Source organism: Rhinolophus sinicus, chromosome 8 (assembly GCF_057876585.1).
Source record: "Rhinolophus sinicus isolate RSI-liver-muscle chromosome 8, RSI-T2T, whole genome shotgun sequence".
In the NCBI taxonomy this organism is placed as follows: domain Eukaryota; kingdom Metazoa; phylum Chordata; class Mammalia; order Chiroptera; family Rhinolophidae; genus Rhinolophus; species Rhinolophus sinicus.
Window position 1 is genome coordinate 9,935,019 of NC_142508.1, and position 21,058 is coordinate 9,956,076.

The 21,058-nt window shown below is 37.6% G+C and overlaps 1 protein-coding gene across 4 annotated transcripts in view; it reads right to left on the bottom strand.

Annotated features, from left to right (window-relative positions):
• Window positions 1–3,030: 3,030 nt before the first annotated feature.
• LUC7L2 (LUC7 like 2, pre-mRNA splicing factor) overlaps window positions 3,031–21,058 on the bottom strand; it is a 67,728-nt gene continuing 49,700 nt past the window's right edge. For all 4 annotated transcript variants that reach the window (XM_088799898.1, XM_019750233.3, XM_019750264.3 and 1 more), the window contains 5 exons: window positions 20,080–20,256; window positions 18,759–18,850; window positions 16,551–16,580; window positions 8,168–8,359; window positions 3,031–4,337 (listed from right to left, as the gene is read on the bottom strand). In XM_088799898.1, coding sequence (XP_088656024.1) covers window positions 4,160–4,337; window positions 8,168–8,359; window positions 16,551–16,580; window positions 18,759–18,850; window positions 20,080–20,256 — 669 coding nt within the window. In that variant the 3' untranslated portion in view covers window positions 3,031–4,159. The remainder of the gene's footprint in view (window positions 4,338–8,167; window positions 8,360–16,550; window positions 16,581–18,758; window positions 18,851–20,079; window positions 20,257–21,058) is intronic.

Consider the following 21,058-nt stretch of genomic DNA (forward strand, 5'->3'; position numbering starts at 1 on the left):
TGCAGAAGTCCTGTGTGTGGGGCGTCAGGCTGGTTTACTACCAGGAGCCCTTCGGCTCCTCCCAGCTTCAAGGCCAAGGATCGCTGGCTTGGGGCTCCTCGGGGCCCAGGTCCCACTTAGAATACCAGTGGAGGTGCCCAGGGTGCGGTGCTGTGGCCTGGAAATCTGGAAGTTCTTTATCTTCACTTGGTGAGGACGGGGGATGAGAGTGAACTTCTGACTTACCACACTAGGAAGCTACTAGTTACTGTCCAAAGCTGGCAAACCAAGAAATAGCAGTGTAAGCTTATTATTTACAAACACGGAAACAAACACAAGAATAAACAGCAAAAATAATTTTAAGTGGTTGCCTTAAAAATAATCATTGGTAACAGAAGACAGGATAGTGGCTATCTTGGCAAAGGGGCACGCACCCGGGACAGACAGTCTAGGGTGCTGGAAGTGGTCTAGGTCTTCATCAGGGTGGGGTTGGGTGCATACATGTAAAAACTCATCAAGCTGTTACACCTAAGATTCAAAACTAAAATGTCTGTCTCCAAGGAACGGGAATGAGGTTACAGAGAGACTGATTTTTTTTTTCTTTCTTTCACTGAGGTACATACGTTCTCACACAAGTTTCGGTCTCGCCTTCACAGCATGTCTTTCCCTTTCTACAAAACAAAAGCTGGAAAAGTTACAGAGCAGGTTGGTCTGCATGGAATTCCTCTGAGTAGATTTTCTAGTCTCTGCCCAGCAGGCACTGCACTGCCAAGTGCTATTGTTTGAAATCAACATCTAGTAACTCTGCCACCGGCACCGGCTTGTTTCATGGAGCTTGGAGACCAGCCTCTGGCAGCGGCTCTGGACACCCAGTTTGTTAGGTACAAGGAACTCAGTCCCTCACGTCCTGAGATTCTGATCCAGTGGATCAGGGCCCCCAAGTCAGGTTTGTATCAGCTTTCTTGGTGGTGATTCTGATGCAGACGGTCCAGAAACTACATTTGGAGAACCCTTGTCTGAGAGCCCAGACTGCCACCAGGGGGAAAAAAGCGTATGTTATTTTAAATCAACTTTTAGGTATAATTTGCACCAAAGAAAATGCAGTGATCTCAAAGAGTACCTTTTGACAAATGTAGGCACCTGTGTAATCACTGCCAATCAAGATATGGAATAGTGCCTACACTCTAGAAAGTTCCCTTGCGTCCCTCTGTAGTTGACCCACCCTCCTCCAGCCCCGAGCAAATCTGTAGTGTCTCCATGGCTCAAGCTCAGCTTGTTCTAGGACTTCACATGAAAGAGAAGTACTCTTGTGTGTCTGCTTTTTCAGCCGAGTCTAAGGTTTGAATAACTTACTCATGTCGCTGTGCGTTATCAGTTGGGACTGGGTTACGATTTATCTTGTCTAGTTGGGGGTTACGGCTGTCTCCAATTTGTGGCTATTATGAATACAGCTGCTATGGACATTTGCAGAAAAGTCTTTGTGTGGACATAGGTTTTCATCTCTCGTGGGTACCCGGGAGTGGGATTACTGGGTTTTATGGTTAGGATATGTTTAATTTTTAAGAAATTGCCAAACTGTTTTCCAAAGCAGCTGCACCATTTTACAGTCCTACCAAAACCCACGAGTTCCTGTTGCTCCATATTTTCATCAACACTTGGTGTTGCCAGTGTTTTTACATTTAGCCATTCCTGTGGGTGTTTGGTGGTATCTCATGGTTTGCATGTGCCTTTTCCTGATGACTGATAATATGGAGCTTCCTTCATGAGCAAATAGACTCTTGGAGGGAAAACTGGGAACTTGGAAAATTTAAACATTAGTGTTAAGGTTAATTCTCAGAGAGGCAAGAAAGTTTTTAAAAAATAAAGCCGACTTAGAAATGGAGGGATTTTACTTCAGTTTCAGTTGCTGCTGCTGATACAGCTTGGCAAAGCAGCTTTGGGGAAAATGCCTGAAGAGAGCAAAACGAAGGCCCTAGTGAAGGAGAAACTAAGCAGGACATCCCAGAGGGTTACGTGCTTCTGCAAGTAGGTGACTAAACTTACACTTTCCACTCTAGTCACCAGCTAACACAAAAGTACCAAAAACTGTAGGAAAAACAGAGCTATTAAGATGGAAATTTTAGCGTTCTTCTTACTCCAAGCGGCTGCCCTGGTTTAAGGATGATTGTAGATTGTTTACCCCAAAGTCTAAATACTGGAAGTATCTAAGCAACACAATCGTTCAAAAGGGTTGTTCAAGTGGGATTTATGCATGTAAAGAACCACACAGTGAAGGGATCCAGCATGGTGCCCAGCCCAGGATGACCACGTCCAACACTGGCCACCACTGACCCGTTGGTCCGGCAGCCTGTACCGCCCACCAATCGTGACTGCAGTCACAGCTGATAATACAGGTATTTGTACAGTTAGGCAGAGAATTAGTACTACGTGCCAATTATGCAAACACAATGCTGAAACCTATTTTTCATCATGTTTTGAGTTTGGTGTCCCACTCCAGCCGTGTCACTAACCGTTAACAGGTCAGGTCCCAGTGTTCCTTGTACCCACCAGCTTAACCTTTTCACCTGACTCTACATCCCAAAGCACTAAACCCAAAGTGCCTGTAAGGATTTAGGAGAATAGTGCAGACCACTAGGAACAGAGAAGATACCAAGGAATTTCTCAGCCACCAAAAAGAGAAGGGAATGAGGCCACAGATGCGGGTTGAGTCTCAGATTAAACTGTAAATTCAATGTGTGGAACCAAATATAGCAGAAAACCTTCAATTAATGAGGCGAGTGTCCCTGTTAGATGTAAATCTGACATCAATTAGACTATCAGTTTCCATTTCTGAGGCCCACATTCCTCTGTAACATCAAATATGTCACTTAGGGGAACAAAGACAAAAACAGCTCTTGAAAGGTGATCTTCGTTAACTACACTCACACACTAATTCCATTACTTAATGTATATTTTTGTTCCTCAGGTTCTCTAGAATCACAAGTGATACTTGCCAACTACTGTTTAAATCACTGGGTATACAGCTCTTCAATGCAGAAATCGTTAGTCTCATTAAGTTGGTTATACCATGTTTTTATTTCAGTTTGCTGAATGAGAAATACAAAACAGAAAACAAATGAAAAACCCAGTTTCTTCTGCAGGTCCAGTCCTTCTCTATAGCGATGTTACAGACAGCCCCAGAGTAGCTGGAATATAATCAGCAAGGGACCCCGGTGGGACAACAGTTCATCTGGAATCTTTGCAAGCATGTACTTATTCCTTTGGTGCCTTGCACGGTAAGGCACTATTAATGATGTAACAGAATAGAAGAAATGCCCACAGCAAATAGTTCTAGTGACAATTTACTAGACAAGTTACAGTTTAATAATGGTGGTGGTGATTGTTTCTTCCATTTTATTATTATTTTTTACAATGAGGGTGTAGCCTTTATACTCCACACACACAAAATAAAACAAGAAGTGCTTATGAAAAAGTCCCTGCCCCACCCCCCTTTTCAAAACACCCTGAACATAGCAATTCAATAGAACAGAAAAATCAAGACTTGTTTGATTTCAAATTTTCAATAAAAAAAGCAAAGTATATAATGCAATAGCTGTTCAACTTCCAACTCTAAGTAGGCACCGTTAAACAAACAAAAAAACTCCCAGTATTTAAATTCCTCCAGCACACATTCCAGTATAAATGCTCTGAACTGTAATCAGCTAGTTAGTTAATAATGGGAATAGAAGTTACATTGCTTCCTGCCCCTCTTCTCTTATCATTAGAGGGTGGAGGTACTAGGGGATACAAAAGTCAGAGGAAGAAGAATTAAAAAGGAAAATTCCCAAAGCTTCTGCTGTTTGGATTAGAAACATGGACAGCATTTTACAAATGTTCAAAAAATCCCAACGCAGGTAACAATTCATTCACTATCACTCCTACTAGAAAGAATAAAGACATCAGCGTTGTATATAAAATGGTACGTTCAGAATTGTATTATAGGTTCACCAGAAACTATGGATGTAGTTTTAGGCTTCATCAAGAAAGCAAGTTCAGTTCAGATCCACTGAGATACTGCGCATCTAGCCTAGCTGGACCGGTGTCTGGAACTGCTCACTGTGTCACCCCGAACAGCTGTAAACTAAACAATAGTATGTAACTCCATTGGAAGCTTAAGGATTGAGGATATGTACACAGCTAATTATATCTCCCCTGCTTCGCGCTCTTCAGAGCTCCTCCTGTCTTCTGATCTGCCATTAGCGCTCTCATAGGACCGCTTCTTATCTTTTCGATCTCTGTCACGAGGTGATCTGTCTCTTGAATTCCTGTCTCTGTCACGTGATGCTAAGTCTTGGTCTCTGAATCTTTCTTTTGAGGATCTGAAAAATATTAATTTGAGGAGCAAAATGTGTTGGGAAACCCAAAATCCAAATGAGAGAATCGGATAAATATTAAGGTATTGATAGCTGAAGATATACAGAATACATCCAAGAAAGCCAGGAGTCAGTGTTCTGACAGAAGCGCACTACCACATCGGATGAGGTACTAAAACCAGGAGATGGGTGAAAGCAAATAGCTAAGGGTCAAAACCATGCGCTAAACTAGTGATTTACAGAATATTCTCACTATCTCAGAGGCAATCATAAAGCTTCTTCGATTCATAACAAATGTATTTAATATAAAAATAATATATAGACAATACCTTAAAAAAGTAAAAGGTATGATGCAATTAAAAAACAGAATATAGATCCCAAATTGGATGGAAATCAATGCCTTACACAGAGGGTCAGCAAACCTTTTTTTCTTTGTTGTCTGGCCAGAGTGTAAATATTTTCAGGTTGAGGTCACATACAGTCTCTGTGGTATATGCTTTCTTTTCTTTTCATCAACCCTTTAACAATGTGAAAACCATTCATAGCTCGCTGTCTATACAAAAATAATATAGGGGGCCAGATGTGGCCTGCAGGCAACAGTTTCCCAACACTTGATTTAGATGGATAAGAGAACTACTCAATTAATGACATGGTTTTAAAGAACCATTTATTATTTTAAAAATCTGCTTTACTCCTCCTGAGTTAGCTCATTCAAACAGAAAAAAAATCAGAATGGAAAACAGAGAAAGATGACCACATTATAATAAATCGATTAACCAAAACTGTTTGTTAATGCCACCTTCTCTGTTCCCACACCCAACTTCAATAAGGCAAATAATAACAAAACAAGCTCGTATCAAAGATTCAATCAGAAGGAAAACCAAAGGACATTATGGGGTCAGAATTAATATGGAATCTTCTATATTTTCAACATCTAGAATAAATCAGTAACATATATTACATTTATTTTGTTCTTTACAGGTGACATGGTACTTTTACATAATTATCTCATTTAACCCATGTTCAGAACTTGAATCTCAGGCCTGATTAAGTAATACTTTCAACTTCTAAGGCAGGAAAAAACTACTACTACTATACTCAGTTTTAGAAATATAGTAAAGGAGGATTAAACCAAAAAGACTGAAAGATTAAATAATGTCAACTTTGAGCATTCTACTTAATTAAGGTTTTAATAACCTTAATTTAAAAATTATGTGTGAAAAAGAAAAATCACAGTGCACATCTGGTTATTGCAATCCTACCCACAAGTCTTTGTAAGAACGGACTATGAAGAGAGATACAGATGATAATGAAGACTAAGGACATGAGCTGCTGGTAAGTCCCAGAGGTCAGTAATAATAATTGAGAAAATGACTATGAGCTAAGTATCAATTAATGTTTTGTGAGAGATTAGAATGTCCTATACATAAGCAGTTCCCATTCACCATTTCACTCAAACTACCAATAATCCTAACAGAGCAGGTACTTTTACTGTCTCTACTTAGATGGGGAAAGAAAGGTGGGATAATTAGATTACTTGGCCAAAGGCCACTGAACCCAAGGAGTCTGACTCTGGAGTCTGCACTGTATGTGTCTGAACAGAGCAGGAAGCAGAAAAATGCAAATAGCCCTCATTTACCAAGGGTAACTGCTGCCAGGGAAAGGTCACAAACAGACACTACTTATATCAGAGACCAATATTTCAGTTGGGACAGGAGAACAGTAAATCATAAATGACTCATAACTAGGACTTTTACCTTGAAAATTAAACTCAAATATGTAGCAATACCTTTGTTATCTTATATGTAACAACATAGGTTTTAATAGCAATTGTCTGATTTTTAGTAAAAACAAAGAATGGTGCTTTGAAAATTTGAATATCAAGATTAGAAGTGCTCTTCAGAAAAACAAAACTTTCAATAGTTTCACAAAAATAATCTCTTTATGAACATGCTGAAAAGATCAGATTAGGGGCATTATGCAGTAAGGTGGAAAAACTTCCTACACTACTTCGCAAATGCAGGAAGCACGAGGGACTGGGGTGACACCATCTCAGAGGGGCATCCCCTCCCTCCTTACCACAAGCAAAGACATTTAAGAGGTCACAGACACCAGAAACAAATGACAGGTGGGCAGGCTCAAGACGACTTGTCCAGACCTTTCATCAACCAGCAGAATGATTCCCAAAACGTGCAGTGCAGTTAAGACTCATGGATAATTTTTTTTTTAATGAGTTTTCTGGGCACTGCACTGCGTACCTAGTTTTAAGAATATGAGACAAGTGGCCTACAATCACACTGTCAGGAATTCTGTCCCGTCTAAAGTCCCTGCTCATTCTCTGTATGGTGCCTGATATGCACTCTGCAGCATCTTTCTCCTCCCTGGTTTTACCTATTCAAATGTTACCTACTTTATTCAAGCTTCACCTACTACCTGAAGCCATTTTTCATTACTCTGGCGTTTCCCGCATCTGAACTCCTGTCTTACTTGCTCTATGACACACCGTTTAGCACTTCATAATGTGCTACATCTTCTGCCAGTCTGATTGTTGTCAGAGATGTTGGTCTTCTGTTCTAGCTCATGTGAAAAAAGTCACTCGACTATGTTATATTTCTTTGTTATTTTTTACTAGGCCTCGCACAGTAGAAAGTGTACAATTCTTATTGATTAAAGTCACCTTAAGAACTACTGGTTTGCTAAGAGTAGAACTTAAATGTTCTCACTAAAAAAAAGAGATAAGCATGTGAGGTGATGGATGTGTTAATTAACTAATGGTGGGAATCCTTTCATAATGCATACGTACACCAAATCACCACAATGTACACTTTAAATATCTTAGAATTTTATTTGTCAATTAAACCTCGATAAAGAAAAAAAAAAAGACCTATTTAGAATATGGCAAGAATATAAGAAATAAAATATTGATTGAGAGTCTATTAACCAGCTTAGCTTGTGGAGTGGTTTCAGAGACTGGCTAGTTGAGGGTCAAAAAAAGAAAATTTAAATGGCTTTCTGTGGATTCTGTCATGGGCTTTCTGTGGAGTAATCCACAGAAAATTTAAGACTAGTAGGTACCAGGCACTCAAAAAATGTTTATCATATATATGCTTAAGAAGAGTTGTCAAGAAAAAAGCAATTTTAAGTATGGTTTATGTTCCACAGAAATGAACTAGCTTAAGAGCTGTCATCTGACCTGAGTTTTAGGAGTTTGGTCTACACAATTTGAGTGCTAAGATTCCACCACATTCTAATTCTTGGCCTGATTAAATATTCAGGTACTTAAATATACTTTAGCTTGGGTCTGCCCTCCATGCACCTTTTGAATTTTCATGCCAAGGAAGCCTAACTTCCTTAAGATTTTGAATCTGCCCTGTCAAGCTAATTGTATATAATAATGCATATATACAGTGCAGATTAAACAAGAATATACTAGAATGTGTCTGCTCTGAAAAAGTGCACCAGCTCAAAGAAGTTTGGAAAACAGTAAGTCAAACAAAGCCGAACAATTCTTTTAATGAAAGGACTTCTCAGAGCCCCTAATTCATCAATACATACGGAAAAGACTATTGGTACCTAAAATTATTTGCCCATAAAGTACTTTCTTTTTCCAAAACACACTAAGAAGAGAAAGGCAACAACCTCTGCACATGTTTGTTCCAATTTCTTACTCTGGCTCATAAGTATATTCCTTCTGAACTACCCATATAATCAGGGGGAAAATGTTATACACCCACACACAAATGAGTACACATTACCAGATGCAAGTTTCAAACCAACAGAATTCCAATTCTAAACCATAAAGGTAGTTCATTATCCTTTTACGGACACTTCAGTACCTCCTCCTGGATCGCTCTCTGCTCCTGTCTCTAGAACTGTGTCCGCTTCTCTGGTGGCTGCGGCTTCGGCTTCGGCTGCTAGAGCGAGATCTGTGGCGATGGCGTTTCTCCCGAGATTTGGATCGAGTTCTCCTCTTCCGTTCCCGTGACATGGAGCGAGACCGATGTCGGCGATGCTCTCTGGACCTGGATCTACAAAAGACATTTGATTTAGTTTTCAGCTTTGTCAGCACTACATTTCTCAATTACTGACGCCTCTAATTTAAAGAGAAACCATCCCTCAGTAGCTTTACTTAACGATAGTTCTATTTCAGGTCAGCTAACTCTACACTAAAATAAATGGATGGTATATTAAATAACTACGCAAATTTCAAAATAAAAATTAAGCACTAGGCTCTCAAAGGTTAATCAATATTGTATAAATTTACATCAAGGATACAAAAAAATTAAGGACACAATCTACACCACAACTACACACCAGGGATTGTATTATCTAGATGCTGTATGGATTTAATTTCATTTCAACTTCTAAGATTTTTAGTATGCTTCAGACAAAGTATGTACCTGATGGACATGGATAGAAGGGAGGAGAAGTATGAGAAAGACTATTGTTTAGAATAAGTTACTAATTCTCTCTGAATTAGAGGTCATGTGACCATCAGAATAAGTTTGAATGTTCACAATATGCCTAGTCACAGTATAATCAGAACACAGTAAGACAGTTCTCTATTCAAGTGGTACATAGTTTGGCAGAAAAAAACTAACATGCATGAACCATTTTAGACAATTTTACTTAAATTGAAAAAAAATGCATTTACGACGAGTGTCTATGAGCACAGAGAGGTAAAAACATTTTGAAGAAGCGAGAAGGAAAAACACTTTTGTAGCCTCCACTGAGTCACAAGACTAACTGCTGTACCGTGTGTGTGTGAGGTGGGGAACAGCATATGCACAGAACAGAGAACATTTGAGGAAAAACAACGGGGAAGGAAGGTATGCAGTTTTGTTAAGAGTTACTTAATTTGACAAGTTCAAAAGCATGTGATTCAGGCGATACAATTTACAAACAGATTATTTTCAAATGATTGTTTTGTTAAGTGAAGTTTAAAAGCATTCAGCGTATGTCAACATTATAGTCAACGAAAGGCCCATTTTGAGGACATAATAGCAACAAGAGTTGAATAGAATATTTCCATAACTGAATACAATATTTCTGAAAAAAGGCAGGGGTAAAAGAACATAAAATTTATTCAATACAGGTTTTTCCAAATGATAATTTAACCACTCATTCTGAGCTATTATAATGAATCTATTGCTTGCAATGTATAATTTCATTCTTTTAAAAAATTCTAGACAAGTTATTCATTTATTCAAAAAATATTTACTGGGTGCCTATTGTGTTGTTCTAGGTACTAGGGAGACTGAGTAGCAAACCAAGCCCTTAACCTCATGGAGCATATACTCCAGAAAGATGTCTACACAGTTATATAGGCAGTAAATAAAGATAGGTCAGGTAAAGAAATATTAAGAAGGGTACAAAAGGCGAGAGAAACGAGGTGGTAATCTTTTATCTAGAATAGGCAGGGTAGCAGGCTTTCCTGACAGGCTAGCACTAAGCGATGAAGTACGGGAATCAGCTCATCAATCACCTCAGAGAAGAGTGCTTCAGGCAGAGGGCACACAGGTGCAAAGGCCCTGCGGTGGGAGAAAGCTCAGCACGTTGAAGGGAGAGACCTGTGAGGCAGGAATGAAGTGAGGAACGGGGAGTAATTCCGGGTGTCTTACAGACAGGATGACCAAGTACTTTATCATTCAAACCATGATGTTCTCAACGATAAATTACACACAGGGAAAAAGAGCTATAAATAAATGTGCAGAGACAAGACATACACCGTAACTACCCTGGGCAGACTGAGCACTACTTAAAAGCTACGGTGAGTTTTGTTCCACCTTGGGCCAGGCAGAACGACTCCTACAAAGAAGGGTAGTGAGAAGCAGAGGGCCGTTCTGCCATCAACGAGGTAGTGACCAGAGAATACACCATTCAACATTCACAAGTGTCTCTATGGAATGGGTTTCAAGAAGTGTGCCCCTGGGGCACTCCATATGTACGCATTAACAGCAGGCTCAACAAAGCCATCTGGGCCAAAGGAATAAGGAATGTCCCATACGGATCCAGGTGTGGTTGTCCAAAAAAAGTAATGAAGATGAAGATTCACCAAACAAGCTCTATACTCTGGTAACCTATGTACAGTGGTACCTCGGGTTTCGAACATAATCCATTCCTGAAGGCTGTTCGAGTTCTGAAATTTTTGAAAACAGCCAACAGCTAGGCCTCAGGATCTTGCACTTAGCAGAAGCCGAGTGACATGTTCGACTTCCGAGGTGTGTTCGAAAACTGAGGCATTTACTTCCAGGTTTACGATGTTCGTAAACCGAAATGTTCGTCAACAGGGACATTTGAAAACCGAGGTACTACTGTACCTGCTACCACTTTCAAAAATCTACGAACAGTTAATGTGGATAAGAACTGCTGATTGTAAAATAAAAATTATAACCGCCCCCCCCCCAAATGCTATGGGAAGAAGACTTCTGTTCAAGATAGTGGGGTAAGTAAACTCCTCCCATGATAACATCAAAATTACAACTACATTACAGAACAACTATCACTGACAACCATCTGAAGATACGCTCAACCGAGTCCTATAACCAAGGATATAAAAGCCACTTCAAACCTAGTAGTAGGGGTGGAGACTTGGAACGGGCAGATTCCACACCTATGGTGTGGCAATTATGGAACAGAAAGGTATCTCAGCTGCAGAGATTCCTTCTGAGGAGAGAGGGGTCCCAGCCTGACATTAGGCTCCCCATAACATCAGGCTGTGAAAACCAGCGAGGATATTGTATCCAAGAAAGACAAAGGGCTACTAGAGACCAAGGCACTGCTCTTCAAGGGCCTGCAGACTCACTAACTCTGAGCTCCAGTGCAGGAGCAGCAGCTCGAAAAGCACCAGGGACACGCAGAGAGGAACTGACGTGACTATCTTCAGGGTGAGGGCTGGAGGGGCAGGGGTTGGGGAAACTCTCTCCAGGGGTAGAAGCACTGGTAGGCGCCACTTCTGTGTTCTCTATTAACCTGGCTAGCACTGTTCACCCCCGTCCTGGTGATTCCCTGAGACCTCGACCCACCCAACGTACTCACAAACCCAAGCCTCTTCCAGCGGTTCCTCCACATGAGTGGCCTGCATCAACTCGTGCTGCAGACTCACTCGAAAGACCACAAATCCTACATGAGTGGTGGATGCCCTAGGCTTGCGCTGCAGACTTCCTCAAAAGCCTGCAAATCCCACACAGCAGCAGGCAGTCTTGATGTGCATTGTAGCTCCAGCAAGCAGGCCTCAAGCCCAGCTCAAGGGGCGACCGGTCTCAGCTTGCATTGTTACTCCCATCAAGTGGCCCCAAATCTGGCATAAGCAGTGGCCAGGATTGGCCTGTAATGTAGCTCCAACTAAGCACCTGCAAGCCAGGCAGAAGCGGCAGCCGGCCCTCGTCCACAGTCCAGCTCCCAACAGCCTCCATGCCAAGTACAACCTACTGTGTATCAGTCTGTAGCTCCTACCAAGTGGCCCCAAAGCTGGCAAAAGCAGCAGCTGACCATGGCCTAAAACGGAGCTTCTCCCAAGAGGCTCCAGACCCAACTGACTGGAGTGAGATATCAACTGTATCAAGAAAGAAATCAGAAGATACCTTGAGACAAATGAAAATGAAAACACAACAACCCAAAATCTATGCAACACAGCCAAGCAATTCTAAAAGGGAAATTTATTGGAATACAGGAGTACCTCAAGAAACAAGAAAAATCTCATATAAACAATCTAACCTTACACCTAAAGGAACTAGATAAAGAATAAATGAAGCCAAAGTGAGTACAAGAAAGGAAATAATATAGATTAGAGAGGAAATAAATGAAACAGTCTGAAAAAACAATAGAAAAGATCAATGAAACCAAAAACTGGTTCTTTAAAAAGATAAATAAAATTGATAAACCTTTAGCCAGGCTCATAAAAAAAAAGAGAGGGCCCAAATAAATAAAATCATAAATGAAAGGAAAGTGACAAAACCACAGAAATACAAAGGAGTATAAGGGAATACGATGAACAATTATATTCCAACAAATTGGACAACCTGGAATAAATACATAAACTGCTAGAAACATACAATCTTCCAAGACTAACTAATCAGGAAGAAATAAAAACTCTGAACAGAGCAATAACTACTAACAAAATCAAACCAGTAATAAAAAAACTCCTAACAAACAAAAACCCTGGAGAATTTTACTAAATATTCAAAGAAGAATACTTATCCTTTTCAAATTATTAAAAAAAAAAAAAAAACTGAAGAGGAGGGAAGACTCTCAAACTCATTTTACGAGGCTATCATTACCCTGGCCAGGCAAAGACACTACAAAAAAGAAAAGTCTAGGCCAATATCCCTGACGAACACAGATACAAAAATTCTCAACAGAATATTAGCAAACCAAATTCAGCAATACATTAAAAAGATCCTACACCAGGATCAAGTGGAATTTATTCCAGGGATGCAAGGGTGGTTCAATACCCACAAATCAATTAACATGACACACACCACATAAACAAAATGAAGGATAAAAACATATGATCATATCAACAGATGCAGAAAAAGCATTTGACAAAATCCAACATCTGTTATGATAAAAACTCTCTCAGTATTAGAAATCCTGACCACAGAAATCAGACAAGAAAAAGAAATAAAGAGCATCTGAATTAGAAAGGAAGAACTGTCATTTGCAAATGACATGATACTAGATATAGATAACCCTAAAGATTACACACAGAAAAACTATTAGAATAAATGAATTCAGTAAAGTAGAAGAATACAAAATCAATATTCAGTAATCAGTTGTATTTTTATACACCAATAACAAATTATCAGAACTAAATTAAGAAAACAATCCCATTTCCAATTGCATCAAAAAGAATAAAATACCTAGGAATAAATTTAACCAAGGAGGTTAAAAATCTGTACTCAGAAAACTGTTAAGACACTGAAGAAAGAAACTGAAGATGTAAAAAAATGGAAGTATATACTGTGCTCATGAATAGGAAGAATTAACACTGTTAAAATGTCCACACTACTCAAAACAATCTACAGATTCAACGAAATCCCTATCAAACTACCAATGGCATTTTTCACAGAACTAGAACAATTCTAAAATTTATATGGAACCACAAAAGATAGCCACAGCAATCTTGAGAAAGAACAAAGTTGGAGGTATCATGCTACCTGATATAGAGACCCCCAAAATAAACTCATGCCTATATGGTCAATTTATGAGGAAGGAGGCAAGACTACACAAAGGGGTAAAGACAGTCTATTCAATAAATGGTGCTGTGAAAACTGTACAATTACATGCAAAAAAATGAAACCGGACCACTCCCTTACACCACATACAAAAAAACTCAAAATGTATTCAAGACATAACATTTTGTAAGCGGGCATTTTCCCGCCAAATCGCGTAGTAACGCAGGGCTTTTCTGACATTTTCTCGCCAAAATTAGACTTTCCGTAAAATATTCATATCTTTCGATCTATTTGATATTTTTCTATGAAACTTTCAGTGTTTTAGTTTAAAAAGAGGTCTGTATTTATTTACTTTGCAAAATTTTTGCCGGTTCCAACTAGAGGCGATATGACGAGTTTACTCGTTTCCCACAAACAATGTGTTAAATGTAAGACCTGAAACCATATAACTCCAAGAAGAAAATTTGGCAGTAAACTCTTTGACATTGCTCTTAGCAGTATTTTCTGAATATGTCTCCTGGCAAGGGAAACAAACAAACAAATAAACAAATGGGACTATACATACTAAAAAGTTTTTGCACAGCAAAGGAAACCATAAACAAATGAAAAGACGACTTACTGAATGGGAGAATATACTCCCCAATGACACATCTAATAAGGGGTTAATATTCAAAATATATAAAGACTTCATACAACTTAACACCAAAAAAACCAAACAATCCAATTAAAAAATGGACAGAAGGCTTGAATATACATTTCTTCAAAGAGGGCATATAGATGGCCAATAAACATGTGAGAACCTGTTTTCACTAATCATCAGGAAAATGCAAATTAAAATCACAATGAAACATCACCTCACACCTATCAAAATGGCTATCATCAATAAATAAACAAGTGCTGGCGTGGATGCGGAGAAAAGAGAACCCTTGTGCACTGCTGGTGAGATTGTAAATTGGTGCAGCCACTATGGAAAACAGTATGAAGGTTCCTCAAAAAATTAAAAATAGGACTACTGGACAACACAACAATCCCCCTTTTTTGGGTACTGATCTGAAGAAATCCAAAACACTAATTTGAAAAGATACATGTGCCCCTATGTTCACTGCAGCACTATTTACAACAGCCAAGATATGGAAGCAACCTAAGTGTCCACTGACAGATGGATAAAAGATGAGGTACATATATACAATGGAATATTACTCAGCCACATAAAAGAACGAAATATTACCGTTTGTGACAACATGGGTGAACCTAGAGAGTATTATGCTAAGTGAAATAAGTCAGAAAGAGACAAATACCATATGATTTCACTTACATGTGGAATGTAAAACGAACAAAACAGAAATAATCTCATAGATACAGAGAACAAAATGATGGTTGCCAGATGAGAGGAGGGTTGAGGGAGGTGGGTAAAAAAGATGACGGGATAAGGAAGTATACAAATTGCGAGTTATAAGAACAGTCATGGGGATGTAAAGTACAGCATACGGAATATAGTCAATAATACTGTAATAACTACATATAGTGTCAGATGGGTACTAGACTTACCGGGGTGATCACTTCGTAAGGTATATAAATGTCTAATCATTATGTTGTACACCTGAAACTAATATAATATTGTATGTCAACTATAATTGAAAAGTAAAAATTAGTTTTTAAAAAAGCTATGGTGAGGATTTCAGCTTCTAACCTCTGGAAGGGCTGACATGATTTATTTCAATTTTTAAAAATCTCATTCTGATTGATGTATGAAAAACAGACTGAGGCGGAGACGGGAGTGGGCAAGCACAGAAATTATGAGACCAGTTAAGAGGCTATGGTAACACCAACAAGTGGCCGAAATTAAATTTCTGGGTTGAATATCTAAATAGATTCTATGTACAAATAAATACTTTAAACATCTTTGTCAACAAAGGGACCAGACTGCAGTAATCAACCAGTAAACAAGAACAGTATCACCACTTAATGTTTCTACTTCTCTTTCTAGATTTGAGAAACTCAACAACAATATAAATTTGCTAACACAACTGAACGTATTTACTAATATCTTAGGTTTTTTTTTTAGTTTTAAGCAGAAAAACCATTGAAAGATTCTGAAAATCACTAAGGGGTATCTAACAGAAATGTAAGCTTTTTCATAAGGACAAATGCTTTAGTTTACAGGGCTCCAAGTTCTTGGGAAATAGTTACTCTTTTAGAGTTAAGAATACTCAGAAGTTTCAAATTGATGTGATTTAAATAAGAGGAATGGTAAGATTTGAAAAAGAATGAGAAAGGATATTCTAGGTGGGAACAAATTCACGAGAAAGGCTCAATGATAAGAATGAGAATGGCAAGTAAAGAATTAACATGAAGCACACCATGTTTTCCCACCTTAGATAGAGAAAAAAAAATTACCAGTTGCTAGTATAAACTATTAAAAAAGATGTTAAAAATCCCCCAAATATTAAAGGCAAAGATCAAAAGAAAGCGTTATCTTTTCTTCTTCCTCTTTAAGGCTATAAATGACCCCTTTGAAGATTTTGTGATCAAAAAGCTTTATAACTTATAAAGGGATAATAAACTCATATAATGTCAAGATCGGGACATAAACTAAACATTTTAGTTTCCCTAACAGCCCACCATGGAGCCCTCATTCAAAAATGTATGCCACTATTCAACCTACTTATTCTCAACAGGTACAACCTCTTAGAATGTGTTTCTTAGATGTGCCGCCCAAATTGATTTTTAAAAAATAAATCTCGTCACATATTTACCGTGAGCTTCTAAAGAAGATTTTAAAGAAATATTGAAATATTTTTAGCTTTCCTTCTAATTGCAGGGCACTGTGTATAATTTTACTCTTTATCAGAGTAAAATTACAGCTAAACTATAGTTCATGCATATCTCCTAACCAATTTCTTTTCAAATAACATTGCTCAAACCTGAACTACAAAAGAAGAGTACTAATCCATTAATTCTCATTCATTTTATAAAGATATTTAGTCTACAAAAATGAACTTTGAAAAACAGCTTCACTAGTTAATACTTGTATAACACCCACCTTTTGGGATTCTTGCTATGTGATCGAGACCTAAGGGGGGAAAAAAAAATCTATTTTTAGAATACGTAAGTGAGAATAAGTACAATGTGCTATTATTATTAAATTCTTCTGATACCTATTTTTTATATTAATCTTTAAATATAAGGCACGTATTATAAACATAAGGCACACAAATGTTTCCTAAACGCACCACAAATTCTACAGACTTCCCCACCTTGGCGTATGAGCTTCCTTAACTAGGATACCTAGCTCTTAAAAAAGAATACGCTTCTAGAAGACTAAAAAACAGTACATTACAACTAATTCTCCAGACACCACTTCCCAGCTTGGAAAAAATTCTTTGTTATGTATATCTCTGTCATTCTTTCTTGCCCCCTGGGAACAAAGTAAAATTTCTAGGATCTGAGATGCTCACACTTTGGATTGACAACTTCATACTATAATCCCTAGAACACCCAATTCTATCTTACAACACGTTTCTTAACACAACACATGACACTCTTATATAAATACTCTTCAAATTTCCTGCACACAATTAACACTCAATAAATAGTAATAGCTAATATTATGGTTACTAGGAAGTCACAGGGATTTTTTTGTGTGGAGAATATATAGCATGGCTGTGGACTCAGCCTGAAGTAAGTTTTAACTCCGGTTCCTCCACTAATATCTGTGACCTAGGTAGATTGTATTATCTTCCCTCAGCGTTGTTTTTATGTCATTTGTAAAAAGTGGGATAGTAATGTAAATTTCACAGGGGAATGGTAAGGATTAGATGAACTAATATAGTAAATCCTTCGCACAGTGTATTATGGCACATATTAAGCACTCAGTGACAGTAATTTTTATCATTACCTTTTTCACTACCATAGGTGGAATCCCATCTTGTCTAATTTTTTACTCATTTGTAATTTCCTCGTCTTCCATACTTAGTTACAATATTTCCTCAAGTTACAGGTAAATTAAAAAAATTTTTTTTACAAATCATTTCTGAAATACATTACATTTTATAATCAATGTTGAAAGAAATTTGCCAGGTGGTAACAAAGGACTAATGACACCTATAGTTATGAAAATGTAGTTCGGCAAAGACTTTTTATTCTAATTTGACTCATTTCAGTTAAATTTTAACTTTAAGCTGAGATTTCCAATGCCATTTACATTGTCTTAAATATTACAATACTGGGCAATATTACCATAGAATCTTAGTGTACACAAAACAGAACAGAGATAAAGCTCTGAGGTAAAATTTATGGCAAATGAACAAACAATAGAATAACCGCAATTCCCCTAAAAAGGAAGATGTCCACATACAGCTTTGTTTCATTTTGTCATTTCAGTGCAAAAAAATTACCTGCTGTAAGTCATGAAACAAATGAAGTCAGTTTAAACATCTCAGAATAGACTGACTATATAATGCTCAAAGCTTGGAGGAAGTTGGCAAGACCTATCACATATTATAAAGGGTTTTAATTAACTTAGGCACAACATCTGCTGAAGAGAAGTTATTTAAATTTTAGAGATACAATTAAGGAAACACTAGAAATTAGTATAGTAAATCTTGTGTGTCATACCTGTCCATCCTAACGTTGTTAAAGAAGATACGAACACAAGGTACAAAGTACGTGGCCATCACAATGCCATGCAATTTGTTGCCAATGGGTAAAAGTGACTCAGAACATTCAAACACTCTAAATATGAAGATTTATAGGATTCTATCAACTAGTGAATAACAATATAAAAATAATTATGTACATTTATCAATTATTAAATTAATAAAATTTTTAATAGTTTATAGATCCTAGAATTTAAGAAGTATAGAATGGAAATACAATATAAAAAAAATCAAACCTTTTATCAAGTATTAAATATATCATAAAAATACAGTTCTATGCCAACCTGGTCCAAATATAGCCCATTATGAAAATCAGAGGGCTAGAAAAGGGTGTGTTATTTATCTTACAAAACAAAGATGGTAAAGCACTCTTTATTACCTCTTCCATACATTCTGAAGGAAATCACCTAGACTTAAATGGCCACAAGCTAACTTACTTGTATTAACATTGTTTTGCATGGTAACATTTTAAAGAGTAAACAAAAATTTCCCATGTCCAGATTTTTTAACATCTTGTGCCTATCACATCTCTTTTTAGAACCAAGGGATATTCAACTTCAGATAGGTGGACTATTCAGTTCATTACTCCGTACCTCCTCAGCTTCTCCCTTTCTTCTCTCTCCCTTTCTTCTCTTCTCTTCAGGCGTTCCTGGTTTCTTTTCTCCTGCTTCTCAGCTACAACTCTCTTCAAAAACAATGACAGTTTAAATAATATAAATGAGGAGCATTATTTACTGGCCTATTCTTAGTGAGCATTATCCTAAACTTTACCGCATCTGGTTTCCCACATTGCACCAGTAACATTAAAATCTGTTTACGAACAATTCAATTTGAAGTTTTGACAGTTGAAATCATTAGGCTGATGAGTCTGGTTTTCAAAATCTTTTCCCCTTTTGGGGAACATTTTAAAAATTTCATTACCTATGACTTTTTAATATTTTTAAATCACTTCTGTAAGATTTTTCTCCTCTGAATGCTTTCTAGTATTATTTTGTATTTTTATAAGAAATCAACCATTACGTATCACTACAAGTTCCCATGCCCTATGATTTCCAATATAGAAATATCTTCTGCCACTTCCAATTATCATCCTGATGTTGCTTTTCAAAACACTAGTAAAACGTCAACAGTTTTGTTGCTAGGTTTATATTTGCAAAGACACCCAAAAAGGTACCATTTTTGAGTTTTAACTTAAGAGTCCAATAACCATTTGCTGTAGTAAAAGTCATCATTTAAAAAAACTTAACTGAAGATCATTCTAGCTACTCAGAATACTGAGAACTCACTGTTAACTACAATATCCACTGACTCTGCTTGGGTATACCTCCTCAGAAATACCTTTTTTTGTTTGCTTTTCTCTTCTCAAAAGCACTCAGCAGATGAGTAAGAACTGTGTTGCCTTTCTCACAATAGCCTACATATTTAAGTGACAGTGACGGTCCTTTTTAAAATAGGTTTCATTCTAAATCCTTTTGAAATGGGGGCAGAAATGTAAAATAAAACTCTAAGTCATACAAGCTTGCTATTTAGTGAATAACTGCAAAATATTTCAAATAAATATTGGACTCATTTTCTCAATCTTCCTTTAAAGTACTATATTATTGTCACAGAAAAAAATAAAAATTTTAGGGGACTCTGTGTAAAAGAATTAGTTTACAACTCAGTTTTCAAAATTCCTAATTTCACATACCCAACACAAATTACTGCCTCAACGATAAAGGGGTTAAGTATTTAAAGGTCTGTTTCTTAGACATCAGCCATTAAACCAGCTATCATCTCCATGAAAATCCTACACTACTCAATATGAATTGTTAAGAGAATCACAGTCAAGAATACTATACAAAAAGACAATACAGATCAAAGGCATGAGTGGCTAAGTTGGATAAAGTGAGGGATATTAATTTACCAATGTACCTTTAATTCTTCAAGCTTCTCTCTTATTTCAATAAATCCCAGGTGCAGTTTACCCCCAAAATGATCAGCCAGTCGCCTATCATTATCATGAAGACCTAAATATGCAGAGCAGACTTCACAGACTCGGAGTTTCTGCTGTTGGAAACTGGAAGCTGGCATAGAATTCCGATAAACTTCCTAAACCAAAGTGAGAAAAACAATGTTCATGTAAACCTCAGTGAAAGTCATATAATTAAAGAAAACATACTATGTTTACACCAAAAATATTTTCTCATGAATACACTAAAGCATGGCTATTTTGTCATGCAAATTATAGATTGCCCATTACCCTCATCTTCTGTCCTCAGGACCGCTCCACTGGAGATAAAACATCAGAGTCTCAAATACCTTTTGCCAAGAACTATCATAACAATTCCACCATGATACAGAGCATGACTTCCTAAAGATTTTCTCAATGTTCTACAATGTTCTGCTTTCTATAATTTTTGTTTAAAAAAAAAAAAGAGAAGTGGCAACGCCTAAATTGTACATTGGTGAAGGATCAAGGAAGTAGAAGTCGCCATGCTTGCAGAGAAGGAATGCATGTTTCCCATGTTGCTACAGCTCCCTTCCACTGCCATCTTTCCCACAGATCATTTCCCCTCCTCTGGAAATGTTTCCCTTCCTCTGGAAATGTGGACAGCTCATACAAATAATAAGCTTCCTACTAAGGAGTAGTTCTGTAAGACAAGAGATGAAAGGTGCCTTGCTGAGATTTAGAAGTCTTGTACTCAACCATTTTAGTTATTTAAGACTGCTTTTGACTTCTTTTATACCACGCACCCTTCTACGTCTCAGGCACTGAAACTAAAACAAACAGCGGAAGAAGGATTGGTACCTTACAAAAACCTTTAGAGAAATGAAAAAGCCAAACGGTCCGCCAGAAACTGTGGTGTGATTCCATAGCTGCCCCCAGTTTGCCTGCCTTCTGCCTCCCCCT